The sequence below is a fragment of the Nycticebus coucang genome, chromosome 2, assembly GCF_027406575.1.
Source record: "Nycticebus coucang isolate mNycCou1 chromosome 2, mNycCou1.pri, whole genome shotgun sequence".
NCBI classification, from domain to species: Eukaryota; Metazoa; Chordata; class Mammalia; order Primates; family Lorisidae; genus Nycticebus; species Nycticebus coucang.
The window spans coordinates 181,069,303-181,096,497 of NC_069781.1; the positions used below are offsets into that span (position 1 = coordinate 181,069,303).

A 27,195-nucleotide genomic window follows, 5' to 3' on the forward strand; every position below is an offset into this window, starting at 1 on the left:
CGAGCCCACAGGCTGTGCTCTACTCTGCAGCCTAACCGGATCCACATTTACCAGAAGATAGGATTTGGCCACTTCCCACTGGACAGTTATTTTCATTACACATTTTAATGGAAATATAGTAATAATGATGACGATGAACCCAGGCCAGGAGTGGTGGCTCACACCTATAACTCCAGCACTCTGGGAGGCTTAGGTGGGTTGATCGCCTCAGCTCACGAGTTAGAGCAAGAAAGAATGAGATCTTATCTCTCCTAAAAATACAAAAACTAGCCAGGCTTCATGGTGGGCACCTGTAGTCCCAGCTATTAGAGAGGCTGAGGCAGGAGGATTGCTTGAGCCCAAGAGTTTGAGGTTGCAGTGAGCTATGATGATACCACTGTACTGTAGCCAGGGCGACAGAGCCAGACTGTTTTAAAAAAACAAAAAGATAATGAGAGAATGAGCTAATATAACATCCCAATAATTGGAATATAAGTAACATTGCAGCAAAGTTCTGCACAGACACACAGGCTGAGACCTTTGCGTCTCATGTCCAGATGCCCCTGAGGACCCCGTGGTGCCGCACGTGGGCCGGCATGCTCTGACTTGCCCATCCGGCCCAAATCTTGCCAAGAAGGTCCCTCACAGCAAAAATATTAGAGAGATTTAGTGATTGTATTAAAATCAAGTTAGAGGCACCTAACCTTCTGGACTACAGAGATTTTAAAAAATTATTTTTATTTCAACATGCACTAAAAGTGATTACAGGACTGTTTAGGATAAAGCTAAGTGAAAGGCCCTTCGTCATAGGCATGGAAGCATCTGGAGGTTTTGGAAGCTGCAGAGGAGAGTGGAACAGCCAGGGTAGGGCCCACAAACCACAGAAAGAACCACCCTTGACAACACACTGACAGCTTAAGAACTGCAGCTCAGGAGACGGTTTGAGAACTGTCAATTGGTTACTTTATTTCATATAAAAGTTACATTGAAAGAAGAGGTTGAAAGGTCAAGTACACTTGATTTGCACACACTCACCACGTCTCACAGGAGTCAACCACTTCAATTTGTTTATTGATAAACAGGATATACATATTAAAAGCCTCACAATGAAGCCCAATACACGTGTCCAACCCAGACAACGGATGTGCAAATGAATATGCAAAACAATCTCTGGGACTGTCTCCTGGGTCACCCACAGTGTGCTTTGTCCATCTGGCTGTGACCCAGTCTGTCCTCTATAGTGACTTACTTAGTCCACATCAGAGAGTCCTGCAGGCTTGTTCATGCGGCTGGCACTGGGTCCCAGGAGGCCCCTTTGCAGGTGATCAGCAGGGGTGGAGGCCCTGGTTACGATAGGTACGGAGTGACCAAGAACAAACACAGAACAGTTCACAGAGGAACAGAAAGGTGAACAGTCCCTGGAGGGAAACACCAACTTCTCTAAGCATGGGGACAGACTCTGAGGAAGCCCCTCAGACTCTGTCACACATCGCTTCTTGATGTGACTGGCAAAAAAATGTACAAACCAGGCAAGTTTAAGGCAAGTCCCCAGGAGGGGAGCTGTTTGCTTTCTGGCATAATTGTAAGCTCCGCACCAAGGATCCTATTTTACCCCGTGTGCCATGGGTAAAGACACAGATGCTGACCAAACATCTGACCGGCTGCTGCCCTCTGGACCGTTCTGGCATCCGCAGTGCCTGTAACAAGGCACGTACAGTCACCCGTGCTGGGAGCTGGCTGCCTCACAGTCCCCTTACCTTCCCAGAAGGGCCGAAGGGCCAACCCCTGCCTCCCCTGCCTTCCCCGTGTTTCCAGGCTGACGTGCTGCACGCCGAGCTGCACAAAACCATGAGATTCTGCTCTCACCAAGGTACCATTCACACACTGCTAATGTGGCTAGAACAACAATAAAAAAATCAGTTCCAAGGCCCTCATGCACCCAAGATTTCTAAAATAAAATTAAAACAGGAGGGCAACAAAGGACCGCATGGGAGTGATTGTTCTTTGGATCAAGACACTCCAATATACAATACATTCATAGTAACCCACGGGGAGGACCCGTGGCACCTCTCCCCTCTTCCCTGAAACATCAGTTTCTAAAAAATAGCTTGTCTGCTGTACATAGCCGGTAAATGTTACATTGTCTAAACAATTCTAAACAATACTGCCAGTTTTGACACACATGCACACAGCCCACATACTCACAGACACGCACAGACACGCACACTTGCAGGAAGTGTCAGAGGACGCCTCTTCCGGGCAGTGGGCAGTGCCCCAAGGCCACCTCACTGTTCAGTGCACGGATCCTTTGCAACTTCAGTGCAGAGTGTCAGAGCAAACGAGACCAAAACGTCTTTCTATGCAAACCCCCCTGCTGGGACCGAGGGAGTGCACTAATGAACCCGGGTGGAGAGGAGCTCCCTGGAGTGACCGCCGGAAAATCCCTGTTCACTGGATTGACTGTTTTTTTTCCTTCATGATTGAAAAAAGCAGCTTACAGCACAGAATTTTTAACACCTATGTAATATCCCAAACAGCTTCTTAGAAAATGCAAAGTATTCTCAACAAAAGTCCCAACTGTGCAGAAAGGTAATGACCTTTGGCGTCTTCAGTGGCCACATACCCTGCGTTGGCCATACAGGTGGAACCGAGGAGAGCCTCATCCAGTTTGGAAAACCTCCCGTCTGTGACTATAAATATATAAAACTCTGCTTGCTGCAAGCAGCTGGCTCGTGCGGGTCTGCTTGCCCTGCTGCTTGACATCTGTTAGCAGGTGCCAGCCCGGGGGCCTCACACGGAGAACTCGGGGCCTCCTTTCCTGGGTCTCAGAGGCAGTCGCCTAAATCGGAAGCCGACGAAGGGGTTCATCCAGAGGAGTGAAGGGGGCCCCCCAAAGACAGACTTCATCCCTTCCCATCGCAGCCTCCGCTCCCACGTGGGTTTCTCACTCTTCAGCCTCTCAATCTCCTAGAAGCAGAAGGGAAAGCAAGTAGTGCCAGCTCTGGGGACCTGGACAGACACAGGCAGGACCTGTGGTTAGACCCGGACACCACCCAGTCTGGGAGCCTGCAGTGTTCAAGTGCAATGTGGGCTCAAGGTGGCCAGAGTGGGCGCTCCTCCTCGCTCGCCCTGACCAGACCGCACGGCCTCCGTGAGCACAGCCAGGCTGCCAACCTGGGCAGCCCAACCTGCACAGCCGGGAGAGGCCTCCAAGCCAAGGCACCAACCTTTTATTCACCTATTACTGGATACAAATATTTACCAAGCGCTTGCTTTAGACCCGCAGTGCACGGGCAGAAAGGCAATCGACTCCCTGAACTTCAATAAGCTGGGAATTTGTCCGGCTCTTCTGACTCTCAGATCACACTGATACCTGAAATATGCGCTTGCATATAAAAGGGATAATGAATACAGGGACCTGTACATCTTATCCAGACTGCCTGTTTCTCTCCCTGTTAATACACATGCACCTGCTGTTGACATCAGGATTTCTCATTTACTCAAGTTTTGGCCCAGTAACAAGCACACACCACCCGGGGCACAGCTGTAACAAGCACACACCGCCCAGCGCACAGCCGTAACCAGCACATATCACCCAGCGCACAGCCGTAACAAGCACACACCGCCCAGCGCACAGCCATAACAAGCACACACCGCCCAGCGCACAGCCATAACAAGCACACACCGCCCAGCGCACAGCCGTAACAAGCACACACCGCCCAGCGCACAGCCATAACAAGCACACACCGCCCAGCGCACAGCCATAACAAGCACACACCACCCAGCGCACAGCCATAACAAGCACACACCGCCCAGCGCACAGCCGTAACCAGCACATATCACCCAGCGCACAGCCTACCGTCTCGTCGTTGCATATTGAATGGATCTGGGTGCCAAACATCACCGCAGTGAAAGTGAAAAACAGAAGACCCTCAAGGCACAGGAAGATCAACAGGATTACGGTTATAGGAGGTGAAAAATCACTGCATTCTGTGGATGAGAAAAAGCTGGTATAAGTAGACATCAGCACACAACAAACATCACAAACTCAGGCTGGCAGGGCAGACAGCTCCAGGAAGACTCCTTCAGTGCCAGCCCTCGGCCAGCTCCCACGGAGGGATGGACACGTTCACTCTGCTCTCCAAAAGACAGAGGCAGGCGGCCCTTCCAAGCAGAGTTCATACCACCATCTCCTGGCCAGCAGTTTCAAAAGATTCTGTATTACCTACGGTGTCTAGTGAAAATGTACTTGTGTATTAAGTTGCTTATTAAAATCCAACTAAAGCTAGATAAGAGTCCTGTATCTACACTTGTGAGCTATACTCACAGGACTCCCCATCAGCTCCCGAGGTGAGGTGAGGCGGAACCTAATTGCATGTCCATGGCTAGGTAATTCAATGCCTGATTTTACCACGCTTGCTTGAATCCACTCACGTTAAGTAATGCAAAGGACTGCTTTGGAAAGTGTGAGCTAGCTAACCAGAAAGCAAATACAAAGTTTGGTGGAAACAATACTTATTTCCCTGCAGTCTCAAAAATCTGTCATAGAAACTAAACTAACAAAATGGTGGTGCTAAAACTTCACCATATTCTTTTCTTTAAAAACTCAATTCCTGAATTAACTGCAAGGATTTCTTTCAGTTAATCCTTGGAAAATTAAAATCTTCTTTAAAGCTTTATCGGAAAATTAATTCTTCTTTAAAGCTTTCCTCATTTCCCCCCATAGTGTGCACTTGTAGGAAGGACAGACAAAGTCGCAGCTTACCCGTCCACTGCCCTCGGACACAGGAGATAAACTGAAATCCACAGAGAATCAGAGCGTGGACGGAAGACAGAGCTATGTACATCTAGAATGAGGGGGAACTGGTTAGTGACCTTTCTAGGAGCAAAGGCTGGTGAAGCATTATGTTTACACTTCCATTTTATTTGTTAGAAAAAAAAAAGAAGGAATAAATTGCAGTAGTTGACATTTGCCTACCCAAGACCATATCAGACCAAGTCAAATAATTTTACAGAAATATGTACAATAAAGCCAGATCAGTGGCTCACACCTGTAATCCCAGCACCCTGGGAGGCTGAGTGGGAAGATCCCGTGAGCTCAGGAGTTTGAGGTCAGCCTGATCAAGAGCGAGACCCCAATCTCTACTAAAAAATAACAAAACTAGCCGGGCATGGTGGCAGGCACCTGTAGCCCCAGCTACTCAGGAGACGGAGGCAGGAGGATCACTTGAGTCCAGGAGTTTGAGGGTGCTGTAAGTTAGGCTGAGGCCAGGGCACTCTAGCCCAGGTGACACAGCAAGACTCTGTCTCAAAGAAAAAAAAAATATATGTGTGTGTGTGTGTACACACACACATTAAAGAGAAGCTCTAACAGACTTTAGGAAAATCCTACTAACAGTGGCGATTTAAGGCGTCTGAGAGAGCAGCAAACCGCAATGAACCCCTGAAATAACACAAGCAGTACTTGTTCATCTCCGGGGTCGAGGCTGCTTCCTACCCGTGGCAGCACAGTGTTCTTAACAGAATGCGGGTCCCAGAGAGAAAGATGAAGAGAAACTGGTCTGACATTAGAATAAATTTCCCTGCTCCAGATCAGATTCAAGTTAAGGAATTTTTAATTCAATATAATTCATTACAAATACATTTTTACTTACAGTGAAGAGCACAAAAAATCTCTGATTCTTTTCTCCTACACAATTGTTCACCCACGGGCAATGATGGTCCATTTTCCGAATACATCTTTTGCAAATACTGAAAAGGAGAGCGTGATTTTCAGTATTTCATGCTGAGGAGACCAGAGTAACCCACCAAACATAACCCAAGGTGGAGGAAAATTAGAATAAATATTCTAATGCCATGTGTCAAGCAACATCTAATACGTACTCACTATACTTCTTCAAAGTCTATCATTTTAATTAATTAGATGTCTCCTGTTTCCTAAGTAAAATGCTCAAAGGGCTAACAGGCTGAGAGGCAAAAGTTATGCTGAGCCACATTTCCCAAGTCTCCAGACTCTCCCAGGGGGCCTGGGGCCACGCATGCCTGTCAATAATGCTCCTGATGCTGCACATTTAAAAGTTGCAAGTCTACTTCAATTAAAAAAAAAATTTGACCTTTTGCCTTCAAGGAAAGGAAAATTCTTGGTATCTTCAAACGATTCATCTCAAATCATCCACCTCTACACCCATGCATAAAGTCGTCCTGTTTTTACAGTTGTATATTATTTTTGCCCCGAACATCCCATATATCCAGTTTTAAATAACTAATTTTTTTTTAGAAATAGCGTGTGCCATTTAGTTACATTGAAGGAACATCTATGGCGGCAGATTTCTTAACTCCAGCTAGACTTCCAACAACAGCATCACCTCTGTTCCCTGACTCGGGTTCTCTGCCTGACTTCTACTGCACCCAGTTCCAAACGTTCCCATTTCATCTTTTTAAGCAGATTGATTGAAGGACAATTTACACACCACAAAATCTCACCAATTTTAACTGTACAGCTTGATAGTTTTTATTATATTTACAGAGTTGAGAGCCTTGTGCCCATATGCAGTCAGTCCTCATTCCCAGCCCCAGCCCAGGATAGCCACCCATCTGCTCTCCCACACTGCTTTATCCTTTATTCACTTTCTGGCTAGATTGTGGATATGAACTTTCCAAAACTTTCAGAACAGTCATAAAGTAGCCAGAAGCCCTCACACGTCCTTCCTCTGCTAAAGGCCATCTCCAGCTCATCCCCATTCATCCGTCCTGGCAAATCATGACCCTGGGGTGAAAGGCCCTATCAGTCTGACAGTACAGAGACATGTGACAGTCATTTCAAGCAATGGCGGAAGACCCCAGACTGTCATAACACCTGAGATCAGTGCCCAGCCCTCTAGGACAGACGCACTGCGTCAAAGTCAGGAGTGGGCAGAGATGGGTGAAGCAGACCAAATGCGACCAAGAGCAGCAGGGGGTAAGGAGAAAGCCAGAGTTCTACACGAGCCCACAGTCCAAGGACATGTTAGACCATAGTTTTCTGAAATGCAATAATTGGTATCTGAGAGCGTGTCCAAAAGAACCTTGCGTCCACCCTGCAACACAGCACACCTGATGGGAACAAAAGCTAACACGTGACAGCCCCTCTATTCATCTGGCTGAAAGAAGCCAGGAGCAAGAGTGAGGGGAAGATTCTAGGCCTTTCTACCAGACTCCACACAGGACGTGCCCCGGAGGTGCCAGCCTGGAATTTCCTCTGGTTATCACCCCATGAGTTCCCTCGGGGAGAAAGGATTGTGAAGTCTATACTGTTTCCCAGCTCCTGGCAAGACGGAGGCCTCAGCTCTCCACCCAGGAGGGAGAATGGCGCCTGGGGCCCTGAGACTCTGTGCGGAGGCTGCCTCTGCTCGGGCGGAGCCGCGGTACCTGCAGTGGTGGGCGCGCTCGGGCTTGATACAGCAGCACTTGGGGCACTTGTAGATCACCTCCCCCGGCTTCAGCTGCAAACTCTCCATGTATTCTTTTGTAGCATTTCCTTTGGGTACTGCCCCCTACAGTATAATAGCAATGCATTTTAGTGGGAGAGAAGGAAAAGTTAAAAAAAAAATCAACAAATGTAGGAATTAATCTTAGATTTTATAGATCATCTAATAATTTATAATGCTGTGGCTGCCACTTGAAGTCTATTAAATATGAAAAATTAACTATTAGTTGGGTAGGACCAGAAGTTTTGTTTTCCACCAAAAATATATGTATTAAATAAACAAAATATCTTATCCTTTTTATAAAGTGCTGAATCACCTGAGTGTTTCTTAAATTACTGCCGGAGGCAAGGTCTGTTCGCACACAAGGGTGCAGTCTCTGGCAGGGCAGGGCGTTTCTGTCAACACCATTTCCCTATCACCCTTCTAAGGGGGAGGGTTTAACTGTTAAATCCTACCAGGGTTTTCCTATCAGGGGCAGGAAGGGAACAATGAACAAAGCAATCTTAAGAAGGACTTTATCTGCGTTGAAGTTCTGCAACACACTCGTCTCTGCGTCAACCTTCTCAACGCCCTCACTAGCCTGGCAACTGCAGCCCAGACCACCTGACTCAACTGTGTCTGGCATGAGGCAGTCCCTTGGGAGCAGTGTCAGAAGGCATAACCAGGCATTTGCCTGCTCCCCAAATGCTGGAGGAGCCAAATATGGTCGATGGGGTAGCACTGGCAAGACACCTTAGGATGTCGTGAACTGCCAGCAAGGGGCAGAGCACCAAAGGCCAAGAGTTAGTTACCTTGCTTGGTGCCAGGTCCACTTGAGACCAGACACAGGGCACGAGGCCTGCACTGGCTGCAACTGGGAAGGCTTTGCTCTCTGAACAACGGAGATGCACAATGGAAGCCAGGCTTGTGGGAGACTGTTCTGGAAGCTGTGGCAGGGTGGGCAGAGTAAGACAGGCAGACCTGCCTGGGAGATGCTAACAGGTAAGGAAGGGAACATGGTCTTCTACCCTGTTACTCCATGGGGCGGCCCACACTTTGTGCAGAAGTGCCTGAGTCTGTGCAAGCAGACCCTTGATGACATTGGAGTCCAAGGGTGCAGTGGCTCCACAGAGACCAAAGGAAGGCCTGGAAGACCGTGGAGGTGGACGCAGGAACCCCTGGCCACCCTTGAAGCCACAGACTAAACCTCTGCATCACCACATTTCAGGAAGCTTGGGGTGAGTGCACTCCAGAGCCAGAGCCCACTGGATTCACAGCCCCAGGAGGCAGAGCTGGCCACAGGCAGTGAAGTCCCTGAGAATATGAGGAAGTGGGGGCAGGAGAGGACTGAAGGGCAGATGTAAGTGTCCCCACCTGGATCCTATCACAGTCAAACATGGATAAGATCCTAGTTTTTCCGAACACTCAAACTGCTTCCTTAAAGAAGTTCAAAATATTAAGCATTTAAATTTTGGCTTTGAAAATTTAAATCAGAACAAGGCAAGCATTTTACTTAACTTATATACCATAATTTGGAGGATTTTTTTTATTTTTTTTTTATTTTTTTGCAGTTTTTGGCCGGGGCTGGGTTTGAACCCGCCACCTCTAGTATATGGGACTGGCGCCCTACTCCTTGAGCCACAGGCACCGGCCCAGAATTTGGAGTTCTTAACCAACTTTCCTCCATGAATCCAGGAATCTTGATGATGGTTATGATTTTATAAAATCTCATAATGTTGCACATAAACTTCAGGTGTTAAGTGTCACAAATCTCTTCAGTAAGAGGAAATGGGCCAGATTTTAAAATTCCAAATACCTAATTTTTATGAGAGACACTTTTCCACAGTAAGCAAATGTGACATAAGGCAAAATATGCTTCTGGGAGGCAGATACTCCAGTTCTATCCATTTTTTCGGACCACTTATGATCTGTTATGAAGGGGTAAAGTGAGCCTTAAAGACTCGTGCTCCTGTGTGGGATTCAGGAGCTGCCAGGGGGCCAGAGGCAGCCCTGCCCTTGGGTTCCTCACGTTCCTCCATCCTCAGTTTTATGCACAAGGACTCTCAGTGGTCTCTGTAACTCGCAGCCAGAGTCCTAATATGTGGCATGGCTGAAACAGTCACATCCAAATGGACAAAGAACTCGAACAGACCTTCCTCCAGAGAACGGACAATGCTGCTCAGCGTCATCAGGTGTCTGAGAAATGCAAATCAGAGCCACGGTGAGGGACCATGGCACAAAGGATGGGCAGTAGCAAGTGTGGACAAAAATGAGGACGCTGCTGGGGGGATGTAAAATGGCGTGGCCACTCTGGAGAAGGGTTTGGCAGTTCCACAAAAAGCTCACACAGAGTGGCCGTGTGCGGCAACCCCACTCCTGGGCATATACCCAGGAGAAAAGAGACCTCCATCTATGTAAAAAACTTATGTTTTTTACCTTCTACTATGTAAAAACCAATGTTCAAAGCAGCCTTACTCCTAAGGGCTGAAAAGTAGAAACAGCTCAAATGCCTAACAAGTGATGATGGCTATAAACACAGGGTGGTCACCCATACCCCAAATATCATTCAGCGATGGAAAGGAACCAAGTGCTGAGATGTGTACAGTATGAACCTCAGAGACAGGTGCTGAGGGCGAGAAGCCAGACACAGACGGCCACATGCTGTGCGCCTCCTCCACTTGGGGGAAATGCCCAGAATAAGCAAACACCGGAGAAAAAAGCAGACCAGTAGGTGTGGGCACTGAGGTGTGATGGCCAAGGCAGTGAAATTTCTCTCTGAGATGATAAAAACATCCTGAAATCGACTGTTGTGATGGCTGCACAACTCCATGAAGCTGCTGGAAACCACTGAACTACGCACTATAAAAGGGCAGACTCTGGGGCACGAATTAAAACTTCAGTAAAAACACCTCTGACAGCCATGATGTCAGGCTTCCCCTCCGCCTGGCACACCTTTCACCCACTGCCCACATTCACCATCCCCTGGAAGGACACAACAACAGAAGCGAGCCAAGTCCCGGGGCAGCGCCCTGCACACGCCTTCCAACCACTGCCTTGCCTCCTCCAGCTCTCAGGGTCTCTGTGAGTTCTGAGGGCTCCTCCCCTCCAGGAGGAAAAGGGGTAGGGGCAGCAGCTGGTCTGCTCAGTGGCCAGAGAACCCCAATGCAGAGGAAGGGACAAGTGGTCTCATTAGTTGCAACAAACTGACAAGAGAAGCCTCAGTTTGCAGACCCTCCCCTCATGTCCCCACCCTGCACTCACAAGCAAAAAAGCTTTGTACAGGGCCCGGTGTGGTGGCTCATGCCTGTAATCCCAGCACTCTGAAAGTCCAAGGCAAGCGGACCCCTTGAGCTCAGGAGTTCAAGACCAACCTGGGCAAAAGTGAGACCCCCATCTCTAATAAAAATAGAAAAACTAGACAGGCATTGTGGTGGTCACCTGTAGTCAAAGCTACTCAGAGGCTGAGGCAGGAGTATCACTTGAGCGGAGGAGTCTAAGGATGCTATGAGTGAGGCTGACAGCATGACACTCTGGGCAACAGAGTAAGACCCTGGCTCAAAAAACCAAATAACCCAGCTTTGCACAGACATGGTCTCACCATACAAGTGTCCATGAAGGATGGATCTGGCCCACTTTTCACTGTCCCGGCAGGTGGTCAACAGTGACTAGGCTTTTCCTACAATGAAATATTCTAGTAAAAATTTCTGTTGTGGACTCTGTCCCTGTAACTGTCACTCTACATCATCCTAGTGCCCACTGTGAGGTGTTCCTCTTACAGGCAAGGAAGGAGAGAATATGGAGATGGTGGGGATCAGGAGCAGGGCTTGGCAGGAGAGGGAGCCTTTTGCTGCATAAAAGAAAATGAGATGACCCTTTAGAAACCCCTGAAAACCTATTAGGGAAGACACTTGGTTATGGTCAAAGACTCCACAATTCCATCAGACTACAAAACCACTGGCAGACTTTGCTTCCAAGTGTGTCCCCAAGGTACTGCTCCCCACCTGCCCACTGGGTTGAGTCTATAATACTGTCCTATTCCCAGGGACAGACTGCCCAAGAGCTCAAACAAGAGACAAAGTAAATAACATCCGTCAAAATCCCTTATAATAAAATTCAGGTAAATCCACATATAAACCAGCTTCCATGAGGCTGATCAGTATCAGTTCATTCTCAAGAGAGTCCTAATCTTACATATAAAGCTATGATTGTGCGGGCGGCGCCTGTGGCTCAAGGAGTAGGGCGCCAGTCCCATATGCCAGAGGTGGCAGGTTCAAACCTAGCCCTGGCTAAAAACCCAAGAAAAAAAAAAAAAGCTATGATTGTGCCACTGCACTCCAGCCAGAGACGGAACAAGGCTCCATCTAAAAATAAATAAATAAAAAGTTGCACAATAAGACATTAATTTCTCACTTCCTCCTTTAGAGAAGCTTACAAATAGACATGAGCCCATTAGATTCCACATTTATAAACCAAGAATCCCTTAAAAACAAATCATTGTTTTAAAGCAGTAAAAAGGCCTTTTTTTTTTTTTTTTAAAGACAGAGTCTCACTCTGTCAACCTGCGTAGAATGTTGTGGAGTCATCACAGCTCACAGCAACCTCAAACTCTTGGGCTCAAGTTATTCTCTTGCCTCAGCCTCCTGAGTAGCTGGGGCTACAGGAACCCACCACAACACCCAGCTATTTTTGTTTTTTTTTTTGTAGAGACAGAGTCTCAATTTATGGCCCTCGGTAGAATGCCGTGGCCTCACACAGCTCACAGCAACCTCCAACTCCTGGGCTCAAGCGATTCTCTTGCCTCAGCCTCCCGAGTAGCTGGGACTACAGGCGCCCGCCACAACACCCGGCTATTTTTTGGTTGCAGATTGGCCGGGGCCGGGTTTGAACCCGTCACCCTCGGTATATGGGGCCGGCGCCTTACCGACTGAGCCACAGGCGCCGCCCAACACCCAGCTATTTTTAGAGACAGGATCTCACTCTTGCTCAGGCTGGTCTCTAGGATTATAGGAGTAAGCCATCGTGCCTGGCCTGAAAAGGCCTTATAGGGACCACTGTTACCTGGCTGCACACACCTGCAGCCCCTGGGCAACCCTTCTGAGCTCTGGGGGAGCCTGGGACCTCCATCTGGAGGTGACTGATGGCTGAGCTCTAAGGACCTGTGTGGTGGCCCCTGATGCCCTCCCCTAAGCAAGGTGATATCTCAGAACCCAGAGAAGCAGCCGTCCACCAGTGTGTAAGCTGGATCAGGCAGCCCACAACACACTGGGAACTAAGAGCAGTTCACTGGGCAGCTCAGACCCATCCTGGTTCTTGGCCTGAGGGACTCTGCTCCAGAGGAGCCCAACATACCTTTCTTGTTCCTACACACCAGTAGCTTCCTCCCCGTGCACAGCACCTAAATGCTACGTTGCCTAGCTTCTGCCAAAGTGACAGGACACGCCTGATGATGGCAGCACTATGGAACCCTTCCTCTGCTTTGCAAACAGGTTGAGCCTTTACCTTTTCCCAGCTAGCTGAATGCAACGTTTGTTCCAGACTTTAGTAGAGACTAACAATGAGAGAACTACAGGGGCAGAAACATCTTGCCTTGGTCCAGAGAAGTTACAGTTAGTAGCTTATGGTCAAAAGACAACTGAAAAGACTTAGCAAAGTAGAGAAACCTAGAAACCAGGCCTCTCAGCTCTCACTCCATCCTTTAGAGAAACAATATTTAAACTAGAAGTGATGTTAGAAATTATCAAGCACAAACTCTTTATTGAAAAAAGCAGCCCAGGCCAAGCACAGTGGCTCACACCTGTAATACTAGCACTCGGGAGGCTGAGGCAGGTGGATTACCTGAGCTCACGGGTTCAAGACCAGCCTGAGCCAGAGTGAGACCTCATCTCTAAAAAGTAGCCAGTGCTGTGGCAGGCACGTGTGGTCCCAGCTACTCATGAGGCTGAGGCAAGAGAATCACTTAGAGCCCAAGAGTTTGAGGTTGCTGTGAGCTGTGGTGCCACGGCACTCTACCAAGGGCAACAAAGTGAGACTCTGTCTCAAAAGAAAAAAAAAAGCCCAGAGGGATATTAATAATATTTTCTATCAATACACCACGAGATCACTGGTTTTTAAGAAATGCTTATTCTCCAGTTAAGACGTGAAAAATGCTACAAGCCTGAACCCAAGAATTCCTAAAAGCTGAGGTTATATGAACAACAGGCCCCTGGCCACACAGCTGGCACGACACGCCAATACTCACGGGGTCGGTGAGCATGGTCCTCAGGTGGGACGACAGGGCGAGCACAGCCAGGCAGTTGAAGATGACGCCGTTGACCACGGAGTACCAGAAGTCTTTGGAAGGCCGCAGCATGACAAACGTCACCACAAAGTCTGCATAGACGACCAGAAGCCACGTCATGACGGCACAGATCATGCCACAGCCGTCACGTATGAACCAGACCCTGTCTGCCATATCAGCCTCAGAGGAAGAGGAGGACGACGAAGAGTCATAATTGTCGTTTTCAGTCAGGAGAGGATGATGCTCGACGTCCCGGAGCCTGTGTCCTGATGGCTGCATGATGTCCCTGACACACCCTGGGGGGTGAACACAGAGCTGGTGAGGCTGGAGGGGAGCCCAGGCACTCACACAAAGCTCACACGTGCGCACACGCTGCGGCACGAGATGCCGGGAACAAGACGAGTTAGGCAGTTACAATGTTAGTACATAAACACAGCAGAAAAGAACATAAAACTTCACTAGTTAAGATCTGAATTTTTACATCTTTCGTCTAATGACTGTCTTACTCTCTGCTGCACAGTAAATCCCACAGTACAGGTTATACCTCTTGATATAAACTGTCACCTGTGGCTCACCACAGCCACACACAAGGATAACACAAAGCACAGCTAGATGCAGAGTCCCCGCACCCAGGCTCCCTCGAGGTGGACAGACCCTGTTGCGCCCGTCTTCGCTCTGGTCGGCAGCCCACCAGATAATGCTCCTGGGCAGATGCTCAGCACAGACAGTAACGGAGAGTGCGGACAGAGACTAGTGAGGTGATGAGGGTTCTCCACGCACCTACCCCGGCTCCCAGCCTCGCCCTCATTTCTCTGTGGCCGTGTTTTGTGGCAGGTGCCCACTTTCCCCTCTATGCTTCTTGACTCGACACTGTGTGTCTAGAATGCCTCCTTCACCTTCATTTTAATCTTTCTAAAGTCTCCTTTATTAATCCATTTTTTTATAAGCTACTCTTTTGATACCTTTCTCCTATTCCCTATGCCATCTGACTTCCAAGAACATTCAGGGTCCAAAGAAACTGCTTCTTTAAATTTGCCACCTTCTCTCTTTAGTGTCTGATGTAGGGGTTGCAAGGCTCATGACAGATAAAAAGCAGGGGAAAGGAAGAGCCACAGCTGACTCTGTCTGCGCTTTCTCACAGGGGAGAAAACACTGACAGGTGGGAGCTCTGCTGGCCCTGTAAGCAGCCCGGGGCCAAGGCTGCCGCTTCTCCACTGTGGGAAGGAGAGAGAGGAGCACACGGGGTGCAGGTGCTACCGCTCCTCAGCAACAGTGTGCACACTGGGGCCTAACACTCAACTGGAACCTGGCAAGTGTGAAAACATCGAGAAAATGGACTTGCTGAGGAGTGTTCAGGCTCCAGTTTTTTTGTTGTTGGGGTTTTTGTGTTTGTTTTGTTTTTGCAGAATTTCTCTCTCAATATAAAAATACCAACAGGTACAAGAGAAAAATGAAATTGTTTTCCAAAGTCAGTAAAATAGCCCTACTCTTGAGTCAGACAAAAATGGCTTCAAAAAATGTTTAAGTAAAAAAAAGGAAACAGTTTAAGAAAGTAGAAGAAATAAAAGAGCAAAACAATCTGGACAGCCCTGACCCACTGCTCTTTCAGGAACATTAGTTCATGATCTCTTCCCCAGGCGTGCGCTCAGCACCCTGCAATCCCCCCTGTGGAATCCGTCACCCAGGATGGGGATGGATTACATACAATGCTCGCGTGCTTTAGTGACAAATCTGTAAGAGCCACCAGAAGTCAACAGGAAAGTAATCTGAGATCCAAAAATCACTTTATTTTCAAGAAAGCTGTCAATAACACAGCAAGGTTGGCCTGGGCAGACTCAGCTCTCCGCAGCCAAGTTAAGGGGCATCTGCCGAGTCCCGGTCTTCACACTTCGTTGATGCAACAGGAAGGGAGGGGAGGAAAGGAAGAAACCATTCCTTCACCTGAAGGTCATCTAAAAACACCAGGAACTGGACAGCAAACGGCAGCGTGAGATGTGACACTGGTCAGTGAAGACGCGCTCTGTGCTCAGCGCCTCATCACTGTCATCTCAGACTCTCAAAGCCGGTTTCTGAGGGTCCCAACAGCACCAGCGCTGACTGCTGGCTGCTGCCACCACCGCTCTTTTCCTTTAATGGCCGACATGACCGTATTTCATCACGTTCCTGAACCCGAGCTCCGTATCTCCACATTAAATAAAGGGCTGCTTGCCCAGAACACTAAAAGCAACACCGCGTGATTTAAGGGAACAAGAACACACAAAGAAATCTTTCCGTTTTCTTTACACCCAAGTATCCCTTCGTCTTGTAATGCTGTAAACTGTAATTCAATTCATGGGATGCTCCCCCTGAAGACAGTGTCCCTTTAAGGACAGGCCAGTCGTGAACCAGGACGACAGGTGAAAACAAAGACCGACTTGCTGCAGGCGCCCTTGGGGCTGCTGCATCTGTGTCTTACCACGTGCGTTGTATTTTCAAAAACATACAAGTTAAAATCAGCTATGAGAACAGAAACAGTGCTTCAACACCTAAGTAAGGATTATACACTTACCTCACGAATTATTTCTAAACATCACTTGAACATTTTGTGCCTTTTCTTTAAGATCTTAAGGTGCATACTGTCCTATGTGATAGGATCTGAAAGATAAGAAAATCTGATTAGAAATTTATGATAGAAAAGTGCAGAACATATCTTAGGGTATGATTTTTAGGGCATATATAAGCAACATAACACAACACTTTACACATAAAGTTCTATGATTCAGAACTATCCTTAACTGTGAAATCATCGCTCGGCTAAATTTTGATTCCTAGGTATATTGATAATCCTAGAAATTAAGCCATTTATTTTAAATGTTTCCATTTTGCCCTTTTGTTCTTTCAGCCTCAGTGTTAAATACAAATCTATCAGCCAAAATCCCTCCAGAAAGGTCCCCAGAGATAATCCCGACCAGATCTGACTAGCCCATACTTCTCCCACAAGCCAACAGGCTTACTAGGCAGTAAAAAAATTACAGAAAAGGCAGGCGAGAAAACCAGAGAGGAGGAGGTGCTGGGTGGACCTGCAGCCTTGGTGGGACGGAGGGAGGGCACCCACCCACTGTGAGCAGACACCCAGTGCGCTTTTCCACATGGCTCCCCCATGGCTGAGAATGCTAGCACATGGCGGGAGTAGAGAAATCCTCTCTTGAAGACTAATCTGGCCTGAGAGAAAAGATAAAAATGGCCCCAACAAAAAGGCCAATTCACTGCAAGACTTCTCCAAGATAAGGGCTACCAGGGGATACCCTGCCAGTGGACAGAGAAGTTCTAAATGCTTGTCACAGCTCCATTATAAAAATGAAGAAAGCCCAAATATGTCTCATGAACAACAAGGCTCAAGAAAGAAACGAGGGAAGGAATTCAGAAGAGGCAGATGCCTCAGAGAGACTTCAACAAGTGCACAACTCTACTAACTAGTCTGAAAAATAAGAGAAAAGATGTTATCTGTGAAAGAAAAGGAGGAACTGTCTGAGAACTTCCTGGTTATTGAAAAATAGAAACATGACAGAATTTAAAAAATTTAAAAATAGGATTGGACAAGCACTTGTAGAAATCTCCCAGAAAGGAGAACAAAAAGACAAAGAGAACGCCCTGAGGAGAGAATATAGAACAAAATGAGGGATCAAGCCAGGGCGTCCACCTTCCAAATGCAGAGGTCTAGCAAGGGGGCCTCCGGAGGAAAGAGCAGGTGCAGTGGGCGTGGTGGCGGGCTCCTCCACACCCTCCAGAGTTCCTCTGCTTAAGCAAACCCTCCTTGCCGTCTGCTGTGTGAAACAGAGCCCGACTACACCCGCAGCTGGAATTGGGGAGGGCAGAGGGGAAGAGGCTCGGGCGAGGGGAGAGGTGGGCAGAGTGTCTCCTGATAACCTAGAGGCGCTCAGTCTCCAGCCTCCAGTGTGCCCTGCGGCCGGCCGCTCTGAAATCTCTTAGGGCATATGGGACAATCTTCTGTCCCACCCAGGCCTTTAGCAAATACTGACACACCAGGGGTTACCTATTTCCGGCTCTGAATCCCTTCTGGACTTCTTAATAACAAATGTGGCCAGGAATCCCAAACTGTTTACAGTAAATGGAGGGGAATAAATATTTCTTTATAAATAATAAATAATAACTTTATTCAAGTATCTATGCAATTGCCAACAACTTTAAATGCTTAATAATATTTTGAAGTATTTTCCAAAGAGTTTATGTTAGCAATGTTATAGAATCAAAAACTGGTTTGCAAAATACAGGACTGCCTATTGCAGGCATTAATCTACACTAGAATTTCTAGAATGAGACCAAATCCCCATTGCTTTAAAAAAATTTTTAAAACCAATACAATAACCACTTTGAAAAGTGGCCTGGCACTTTCTCAAATGTAAACACCTGCCCTGTGACTCAACAATTCCACTTCTAGATATTTAACCAAGAAAAAAATATGAACACAAAACTTGTACAAAAACTATTCACAACAGCTTTATTCGTAATATCCCCAAACTAGAAACAACCCAAATAGCAACAGGAGATCAATAAATAAACTGTGTGTTCATACACTGGGGTACTTCTGAGCACACGAAGGAGAAAATACTACCGATACGATCACCAACATGGACCTATCTCAAAAATACTGAGCTAAAGGAAAGCAGGAGGCACAGAAGACCGTGTACAAGGGGCTCCACCCAAACAAACCAGGCAAACTAACTTATTTTGAAAGAAATTGGAGCAGGGGGTTGAGCACAGGAAAAACGAAGAAGGCTGAAAGTTACATGCTGAGTTGATGGAAGGGAAGGAGGTCACGCAGATACACGCACTTGTCAAAACAAAATTCAGTGAGGTATCTTTAAAAACCTAAGAACTGTATAAAACCTTTGAGACCTGCGCAGAAGCAAGACCCTGTGTCTAAAAACTAGCCAGGCTTTGTGGTGAGCGCCTGTAAGTCCCAGCGACTGGGGAGGTTGACTTGAGCCCAAGTGTCTGAGGTGCTATGAACTATGATGCCACGGCCGTCTCCCAAGGGTAACAAAGTGAAACTGCCTCAAAAAAAAAAAAAAAAAAAAAAAAAATGCCTAAGAGAAAAAAATACCCAGCAAAGGTATTTTTCACCCAGGGCAGGGTGAAGGTGAAAAGGGTGTGGCAGGAGCTGTCTACGCAGCTGCTGTCTTCCTATACAGACTGCATTCATGAGTCAAGACCCTGACTTACATTTACTTTTATCTGTAACTTCAAGCAAGTTTCTTAAGCTTTCCTCCTTTTTCCCTTGACTATAAACTGGAGATATATTCTCATAAACACACTAAGAACAAGTAAATAAAAGGGATAGTATTCTTTGGTGATTAGTTACTACAAAAAAAGAATCAAGATGTAATTATTTTTATTACTGAAATACTAAGAATGTGTCCCTAGAATGTGATATGCACATTTATATCAAAATACTGTTTAAAGTTGTCATTGCTTTACTATTCGTATACCCACTAAGGACCTATGAAAAACAGAAATAAGTGAATCTCCGTTTCAAGCACAGAAGTAGTTAGTACACAGAGCAAAAGCAAACCCCAGTGAGAGACATCTACCTAACTCAGAGCTGGGGTGAGGGTGTCCACGCACACACTCTCAGCGAGGCCGCAGGAGTCAGGAGCCAGCAAAGTCGGAGACAAGCCTTATAAATAATGTGCTAAGCACCGTCCCCAGATCAGGAGTAGAGTTGATAAGGGAGAGGGATGACAGCAGCTCATTCTGTTGGGAGGATCCAGAGAAGTGTCAGTGGAGATGACAGCACGGAAGGGCCCTGGGGACCAGCTCGGTACAGGCAGTAAGAGAACAACCACGCGGGTGCCAGGCAGGGCGAAGCTTGGGATCCCTTCCAGGGCAGTGTAACTATCCTGTTCTATGATACTGAGATGGGACACATGACATTTGGGAACATGCCCAAACTCTTACAACACAGTGACTTTTAATGTATGCAAATTTAAAAGATCATTTAGGAGGTCAGGGATCTCAGGATGAAATCCAGACTGTGACAAAAGACTAACTGTATGACAAACACATGAAAAACGTTCTGTAGGAGGCAGGGAAAGGTGTCAACGTGAGAGACTCAGGCTGTTGACGGGGATCTAGAAGAATACAGGCGACAGCAGTCACTAGTACAGTATCTTAGTTGTCCCCACAGACTGTGATAAACAATTGTGAAACCATCATACTCATACTCTGGGACTGAGTAGTTAGGTGACGGGCAGCAGAGGGTAAGAGCCAGGCTTCTCACGGCTGCAGTGGAAGGTTCCAGATAAGCAAGGGAGGCGGCTAGAACGACCACGTGGGAGTCGATTAGAGGTGGACACCTGAGCATGAACTCACGTTTAGTACAGACGCGGTCACGTGTAGACGTATGTATGGATGCCAGTGTGTACACGGGCGGGCAGAGAGGGCCTGGGAGCCACACCCCAAAGGCCACCAGCTTATCTACACCCAGGTCTGGGTTGTAATTTGTGGTACCATTCTCCACTAAAATAAAAGGAAGCAGGACTGAGGCAGGAAGTACACAAGATGAGCCTAGAGCATCTTGTATTGCCAGAAAGTAAGACGTATTCAAAACACACACACATACACACACGTATGTGATGGGGTGTGTCAAAGGGACACAGGAACTAACCTGAAGAGCTCTCAGTGGCCAGAAGTAGGACAATTTAAGCAAAAAAATAAAACACGGCATTATAACCCAGAATAAAAAATAAACATCCATGAGTCCATACTGATTAAATAAATAACTAAATAGGGAGAATACGGTAGAACTGACCCCTCCTCGAGTTGACCCAATTCTCATAGACTGGACATGCACCACACGTGTGTGTCAGTACAGTAGGCCTGTTCCTTATGCTGACCAGTTTGTTACAATCCTTTGGGGAGTCAACTTACAGAGGTTCTGCTGCACACAAATCTCCTGCTGGGTGGGCGTCTCCACACCCCTCAGTGTGGCTGTGCACAGTGATGTCCTTCCCAAGACAAAGTATGGAAAAGGGGGGTACCGTGTACAAACCTGACAAACGTACCCTTAGCCAGGAGACCAAGGTCACTGACAGTGGAGTACTGTTGACAGCACATGGCCTGGATATGAGATGAGTTAGGCTGGGGAAAACTGCAGCACCGAAGTTCTCACTCCACCTGGCAAACAAACGCAGCCTCAGAGAGCCCACCACAGTCCGCTGCTGTCATTATGCTCCTCGTTGCTCCCGCCATCAAATTGCAATCATAAAATATTTAGTATGCCGTACAAAACCAAGATTTTCTTCTCAAATTACTAAATCTAAAGAACAGAATATCAACTTTCAAGGAAAAAAAATCAGAATATTAACCCAACTGAAGTCAAGTCTCAATAATACGCCAGCCCATCATCCACGCTGTGAATAAGTAACCTTACTTAACCTTTCCAGAAAGGCCTTTTATAATAAAATATTTAATCACGGGCCAGGCAGGGAAGGTTGCGCCTGTAATCCTAGCACTCTGGGAGGCTGAGGCAAGATGATCCCTTGAGCTCAAGAGTTTGAGACCATCCTGAGCCTGACCCCGTCTCTACTAAAATAGACAAATTAGCTGTTTGTGATGGGCAAACACAGAGCTAGCTTTTTTTCTAAACTCCTACTCCCAGCTACTCAGGAGGCTGAGGCAGGAGGATCACTTGAGCCCAGGAAAGTTTGAGGTGGCTGTGAGCTATGATGACGCCACTGCACTCTAGCCCAGGCAACAGAGTGAGTGAGACTGTCTTAAAAATATATATATATATTTTTAATCACTCTAAAGTGATTAAAAAGTGATCTGCACTCGGACATTGCAGATCAAAAAGATGGCAAACTGAAAGAACACACAAACCAGACAAGGAAACGGACCCAGCACGGCAAAGACCCCTCTCGTGGGCAGGCGTGGTGGGCAGCAGGGGGCATAATGGTGTATCTCTTCACACACCTCGGCCTCCTCCAGAGAGAGCTGAGCCCTGGGAGGACCCAGGCCTAGTCTTTTCCCCTTCATCTGCGTAAGGGTATCTCAGGCCCAGGAAGTTTAAAAAAAAAACAAAAAAACCCTATATCTGGAAAACTCCCAACTGCTAATATACCAGTGAGCACCTATATACCCAACTGGCTCCTCAGCAACTCCACTGTGGATGGGTCAGGGCGGAACCTCCCTCCAAACTGTTCTGACCCCATCTCCCCCATCTCCACAAGCAATGCCACACCATCTAGGTACTGAGGTCAAAAACCAAGCACTCACCCTCCACTTACCTTATTCCCCCACCTCCAACCCATCAGCAGTCCTGTGGCTGTACCTCCAAAATCCATCCCAAACCCACTTCTTCACACAGGTCACTGTACCCCCCCCCAGTCAAAGTCGTGAGCACCCACCTGGGGCGCACTCAGATCACCTACTAGCCAGACCTTTCTACCCTGATGCCTCTACTTAAGAATCCAGTCCTCCCATTCAGCACCCAGTGTGGCCTTTCACAGACAGGAATCAGAACAAGGCACTCCCCCGCCCGTTTAGTTAGTTAGAATAAAATCCAACAGCACCACACAGCTGTGGTCCCTGAAACCCACCCCACCCGAGCCTGCTGACCACACTTCCTACCCTCCTGTCTAGCTGTCTTGTTCTTTTGTCATCACCTTGAGGAATGTTCCAGTAACATCTCAGCACCCCCCAGCACACTACTAAGTCCACAAACGTTTGTTGAGTGAGATAAGTAGGGGAGGAAGGGTCAGGGCTAGGGTGGGGAAAGCTGCAGCACTGAAGTTCTCGCTCCACCCAGCAAACAAACGCAGCCCAGGGAGACACAAAAAAGAGGACATGAAGCCCAGAGGCACAAGAGAGGAAGTGAGATGACAGGAAGGAGGAGAGGATGGGGCAGAGGCAGGGGAGCCTGGGAGACCAGCAGAGCAATGCAAAAGGGAGAAGGGGATGAAACAGAGAAACCCCAGGGTACAGGGAAGTCTCCACCTCAGGTTCAGAAGACCCCTGCAGGGTGCCTCACCCACAGCACGGAGGCAATGTGGGGGGGGGGGGGCTCCAGGAAATGCTGCACAGGTACCAAAGGTCTCACTGTGTCCCCACACTAGAGCCACAACCTGACCTAACTGGGAGTCAAATGGAGCAAAAAAAATTTTTTTTTAAATCCAGCATGGTAACTAAATCCTCACAAACTGTAAATCTGGAAATAAGAACCCTGAAAAAAAAAAAAAAATCCGGTACCTGGAGTTCCAAACCTCTTTAAATGTCCTGCCCAGGGAATGACTGAGCCTGAGTCAGAGTGGAATCCCGACCTCCACCATGCTTTCCTACGTAGGGCTTCTCTGTTTGGCATGAAGTGCACTTTTGTAACAGTTTCACCAGAATTCAGAATACTATGAAAATTTGATATGCTAGTAATATATTTAGCTATGGTTACAAGTTAGGGACAACGTTAAGATATTTGAGAGTGAAAGGAAAGGCTATTTACTGAACATCTACTATGCGCCTAGCTTTTAGGGTGATGGTGCACACATGATTCATTTAATCCCACCACCACCCTCAAAGCTAGGCACTATTACTAGGTCATTTTCAAAATTTAGTCTTCCAAAGAAGTTAAGCAACTCGCTCAAACCCTCCCACATTAAAGGCAGAGTCAGCACTGTTTTGACTTCAAAGCCCGCCTTCTCCCACTAAAATACATAGCCTCCCCAGCACTCAGTTGTGGAGAGGACATTCTGTAATGAATAAATTGAATATAGGAAATAAGGAAGCTGAAGGTTCAAAACATTTTGATGAGCTATAAAAGCCTGTCTCGAGAGAGACTAGAAGCTTCTCTAGCTGACTGCCCCTCTTCACTGGATGCTGCCACAGGACTGCACCACTCCCCAGTGAACCAAACCTTTGGCTTAACACAGAGCTAGCCTTTTTTTCTAAATCAGCAACATTCTTCATTCACCTTTAAACCTCTCCAGGGGTCCTCAAACTATGCCCGCAGGCCACATGAGGCGGTGTGATTGTATTTGCTCCCGTTTTGGTTTTTTACTTCAAAATAAGATATGTGCAGTGTGCATAGGAATTTGTTTATAGTTTTTTTTTTAAACTATAGTACAGTCCTCCAACGGTCTGAGGGACAGTGAACTGGCCCCCTGTTTAAAAAGTTTGAGGAACCCTGCTAGACAGAACCTTCTTCACTTCACACTTACAGTTCTAACTCTCTCCCCCTTTCCCACAACCCAAGTTGAGGCAGCCCTCATGTCCAGCCTTTATCTCTGCAGAACTTCAACCTCGAGGGTTACCAGGTTCCAGTGACACTCTCCATGTCTCCCTCCAGGAGTTATCGGAAATCACAACACTGGTCATGAGATCACAGCACAGGTCACAAGATCAACCTGCTCCCAAACCTGCTAGGGTTCCCTGTAGGAGTCAAGGCTCTGAATCTGGCTCTTCCGACCTTTCCAAGCAATCTGACCACTCTCTTCACACAGTGCTCATTTTGATTCCCTAACCACCTCACTACTTGCATCTCTGTGCCTCTGCTGTTTCCTCCAATTAGAATTCTTTGTCCCGGGCGGCGCCTGTGGCTCAGCAGGTAGGGCGCCGGCCCCATATGCTGAGGGTGGCGGGTTCAAACCCAGCCCCAGCCAAAACTGCAACAAAAAAATAGCCGGGCGTTGTGGCGGGCGCCTGTAGTCCCGGCTACTTGGGAGGCTGAGTCAAGAGAATTGCCTAAGCCCAAGGATTTGGAGGTTGCTGTGAGCTGTGTGACGTCACGGCACTCTACCGAGGGCGATAACGTGAGACTCTATCTCTACAAAAAAAAAAAAAAGAATTCTTTGTCCCTCTCTCTTTCTGATTCCCTCTCTTTCTGCCTAGCCAAACCATTCATCAGTTTTTAAGTACTACTATCTATAAGGCACTGCAGAATACAATGTTTTCAAAACTAAAAGGTACTGTACCAAAATAAGGAATTGCCTGGGCCTCATAAGGAGTCTGGATTTTATTAGGGAATTAATAGGATTCTACTGAAATATTTTTCAAGAATGGAATGGAACTTAGTAGCAAGCAGGGCTAAAATTAGCAAAAGAAAATGTTTGTACACAGAGGCAAAGGAGCCAGCAAAAGAAAAATCGAAGAAGCAAGAAACAGTAAATGATTAAGTCACAGCCCCTTAACTGAAAAACCAAAGCAAACAGGAGAGTTACCATCAGGAAAGAGGGACTTTCTTTCTCAGAGGCAAGAGGAAGAATATTCAGAAATATTTTAGTTAGAAGGAAACTGAGGTTGAGAGAGCTCTCCCGATGGCCTGTGTCTCCTCTATAATTTAGAAGGGATGTTCATTCATCAATGGCAAAGCAAAGAAGTACACAGTATCTCCAAGTAGGAAGAGGACTCGGAAAGGAAGAAGTCTTTATAGTGAAGAACTTAACCTTACCCAGAAAAAATGTCTGGCCTTTGCCCTCTGCTAACAATGATTTAGGGTGTGGTCTGGCCACATTAGAAAGACCAATGATGTGATTTTAGGGTGGAGGCTATGGGTCACATATTCTCAGTCTATCTGTGGAAACTGAGACCAACTATGTGGGCAATCATGTCTAAGTAATGGAGCCCCAATAAAAACTGAACACCAAGACTCAGATGAGCTTCCCTGGCTGGCAGTACTCATACGTACATACATTGCCACACATTAATGCCAGGAAAGAAAGGTTTTCTGACTCCACAGGGAGAGGACAACAGAAGCTTCCCCATTTGGTACTTCTCTTGACCCCACCCTATGAACTTCTTCCCTTGACTAGTTTTAATTTGCAGCCTTTCTCTGTGGTGGGTACCTGTAGTCCAGCAACTTAGGAGGCTGAGGCAAGAGGATCGTGTGAATCCACAAGTTTAAGGTTGCTTCGAGTTATAACACCACAACACTCTATCCAGGCAACAGAGTGAGGCTGTCTCAAAAAACAGACAAACAAAAAAATTGTTCTTGCCCAGGCTACAGTACTACGGCATCAGCTTAGCTCACAGCAATCTCAAACTCCTGGGCTCAAGCAATCCTCCTGCCTCAGCCTCCCAAGTAGCTGAGGGACTACAGGCACCTGCCACAACACCCCTCTATTTTTTTCTATTTTTAGTAGAGATGGGGGTCTTGCTTTTGTTCAGGCTGATCTCCAACTCCTGAGCTCAAGGGAACCATCTACAGTGGTCTCCTAGAGTGCTAGGTTACAGGTGTGAGCCATGGCACCCAGCCGACAAGGTGACTTTAAAAAAGGTGACTTAAAGAAAAAGCTGTGAGGTATCACCAAATAGATGAGATTCTGCATGTGTGAGGTGAAGAGTTTAAGAAGAAATAATTACCCAAATCTATGGACCTATTTGAGACAGTAACAATAGCACACGTAACAAATACATGTGCTACACAAAGCAGATTGCAAGCCAATTACTGTAGCATGTATTTGGACAGTACTGTGCACAGGCTATACACTAAAAGAAGCTATAAGGCAGGCAGCCGCCTCAACAGTTCCTCTTACACTGCAAATTTAACTGCCACAATAAATTGGTTATTTATAAGCTAATAAAGTGAATCTATCTGACAGCAAAAATCGACTTAGTTCTAGAAGCAATGACACCTCAAGAGAGAAGAGTGTTACTGCCCTAAAGGCTGACCTGATTGTCCCAGATACCCTTTCAGGTAACTACCGCCCAAGGATGATTGACGTCGGGCAGGTGGAAATACAACCAGGAAGACCGGCACATAATAAAAAAGTTTAAATATGTAAAGGGGAAGGAAAAACAGGAGCATTCGGGAAGGCACAACGCGACATTCAAGAAAGCTCATTTGTAACACATGCCTATAAAAACTCTCTCTACAGTTTACAGAAGGGTTTATAGCCACTCTTTAACAATAACCCCATCATTAGCCACAGAGGGGAAAACTGTCTGCAGAAGCTAAGCGCCACGACCAAGGTCAGGCAAAAGGCCTGAGCTGCAATTTGGGAGAGATCAACCGATGAGCGACAAGGAGACACCTGGAAGGGAAGTCAGGTGCGGGCACAGAGGTGCCCCCGAGGCACTCCAGAAGGTCGCAGGCACGCGGCGGGGCGGAGGACAGGGAGCAGTGGGGCTGAGGAAGAGCACGCCTGGGGCTGGGAGTGGCCGAGAGACCCGGGCGTGAGCAGCCGGCCCGGCCCAGCCCGCGGCACTCACCCGAGGCCCGGGCGGGGTCGCCCGGCGCTGCGGCTCCTCCTGGTCTGCGGCGGCGGCGGCGGCGAGTGCAGCGGCCGAGGCAGGGACGCATCATGCGGCCGCGCTCATGGCCGGGCTGGAGCGGGCCCCGCGGCTCGGCTTGGTCCCCTCGGTCCCACCCAGCCGGGAGCACAGACGCGGCCGCGGAGCAAACGCCGGAGCCCAGAGCTCTGGCCGGAGAGCGGGGCGGTGCGACCCCCGGAAGTGAACCTGGCGGGGTCAGCGGCGTCGCGCGTGCGCACCACTAGCCGCGCG

General features: G+C 47.5%; 1 protein-coding gene across 3 annotated transcripts; it reads right to left on the reverse strand.

Annotated features, from left to right (window-relative positions):
• Positions 1-919: 919 nt before the first annotated feature.
• On the reverse strand, positions 920-27,147 carry ZDHHC7 (zinc finger DHHC-type palmitoyltransferase 7). Of its 3 annotated transcripts, none has more exons than XM_053553742.1 (8): positions 26,902-27,147; positions 16,250-16,335; positions 13,663-13,997; positions 7,387-7,511; positions 5,634-5,730; positions 4,745-4,826; positions 3,839-3,969; positions 920-2,946 (listed from the first exon to the last, which is right to left on the reverse strand). In XM_053553742.1, the coding sequence occupies exons 3-8, from the start codon at positions 13,978-13,980 to the stop codon at positions 2,770-2,772; spliced, it is 930 nt and encodes a 309-aa protein (XP_053409717.1). In that variant the 5' UTR covers positions 13,981-13,997; positions 16,250-16,335; positions 26,902-27,147; the 3' UTR covers positions 920-2,769. The 3 variants fall into 3 exon arrangements, with proteins under 3 accessions (XP_053409717.1, XP_053409724.1, XP_053409728.1); XM_053553749.1 differs by lacking the exon at positions 26,902-27,147 and adding an exon at positions 20,766-21,391; XM_053553753.1 differs by lacking the exon at positions 26,902-27,147 and adding an exon at positions 19,293-19,460.
• Positions 27,148-27,195: the final 48 nt, after the last annotated feature.

What these genes read in the sequence shown, in the direction of transcription:
- ZDHHC7 (XM_053553742.1), bottom strand. Translation starts at nt 13,980, where the DNA reads ATGCAGCCATCAGGACACAGGCTCCGGGACGTCGAGCATCATCCTCTC. An exon ending in GAGCGCGCCCACCACTGCAG is followed by an intron (nt 5,731 to 7,386) that starts GTACCGCGGCTC and finishes TCTCCTTTTCAG; the next exon opens with TATTTGCAAAAGATGTATTC. An exon ending in CAATATGCAACGACGAGACG is followed by an intron (nt 2,947 to 3,838) that starts GTAGGCTGTGCG and finishes TTCTGCTTCTAG; the next exon opens with GAGATTGAGAGGCTGAAGAG.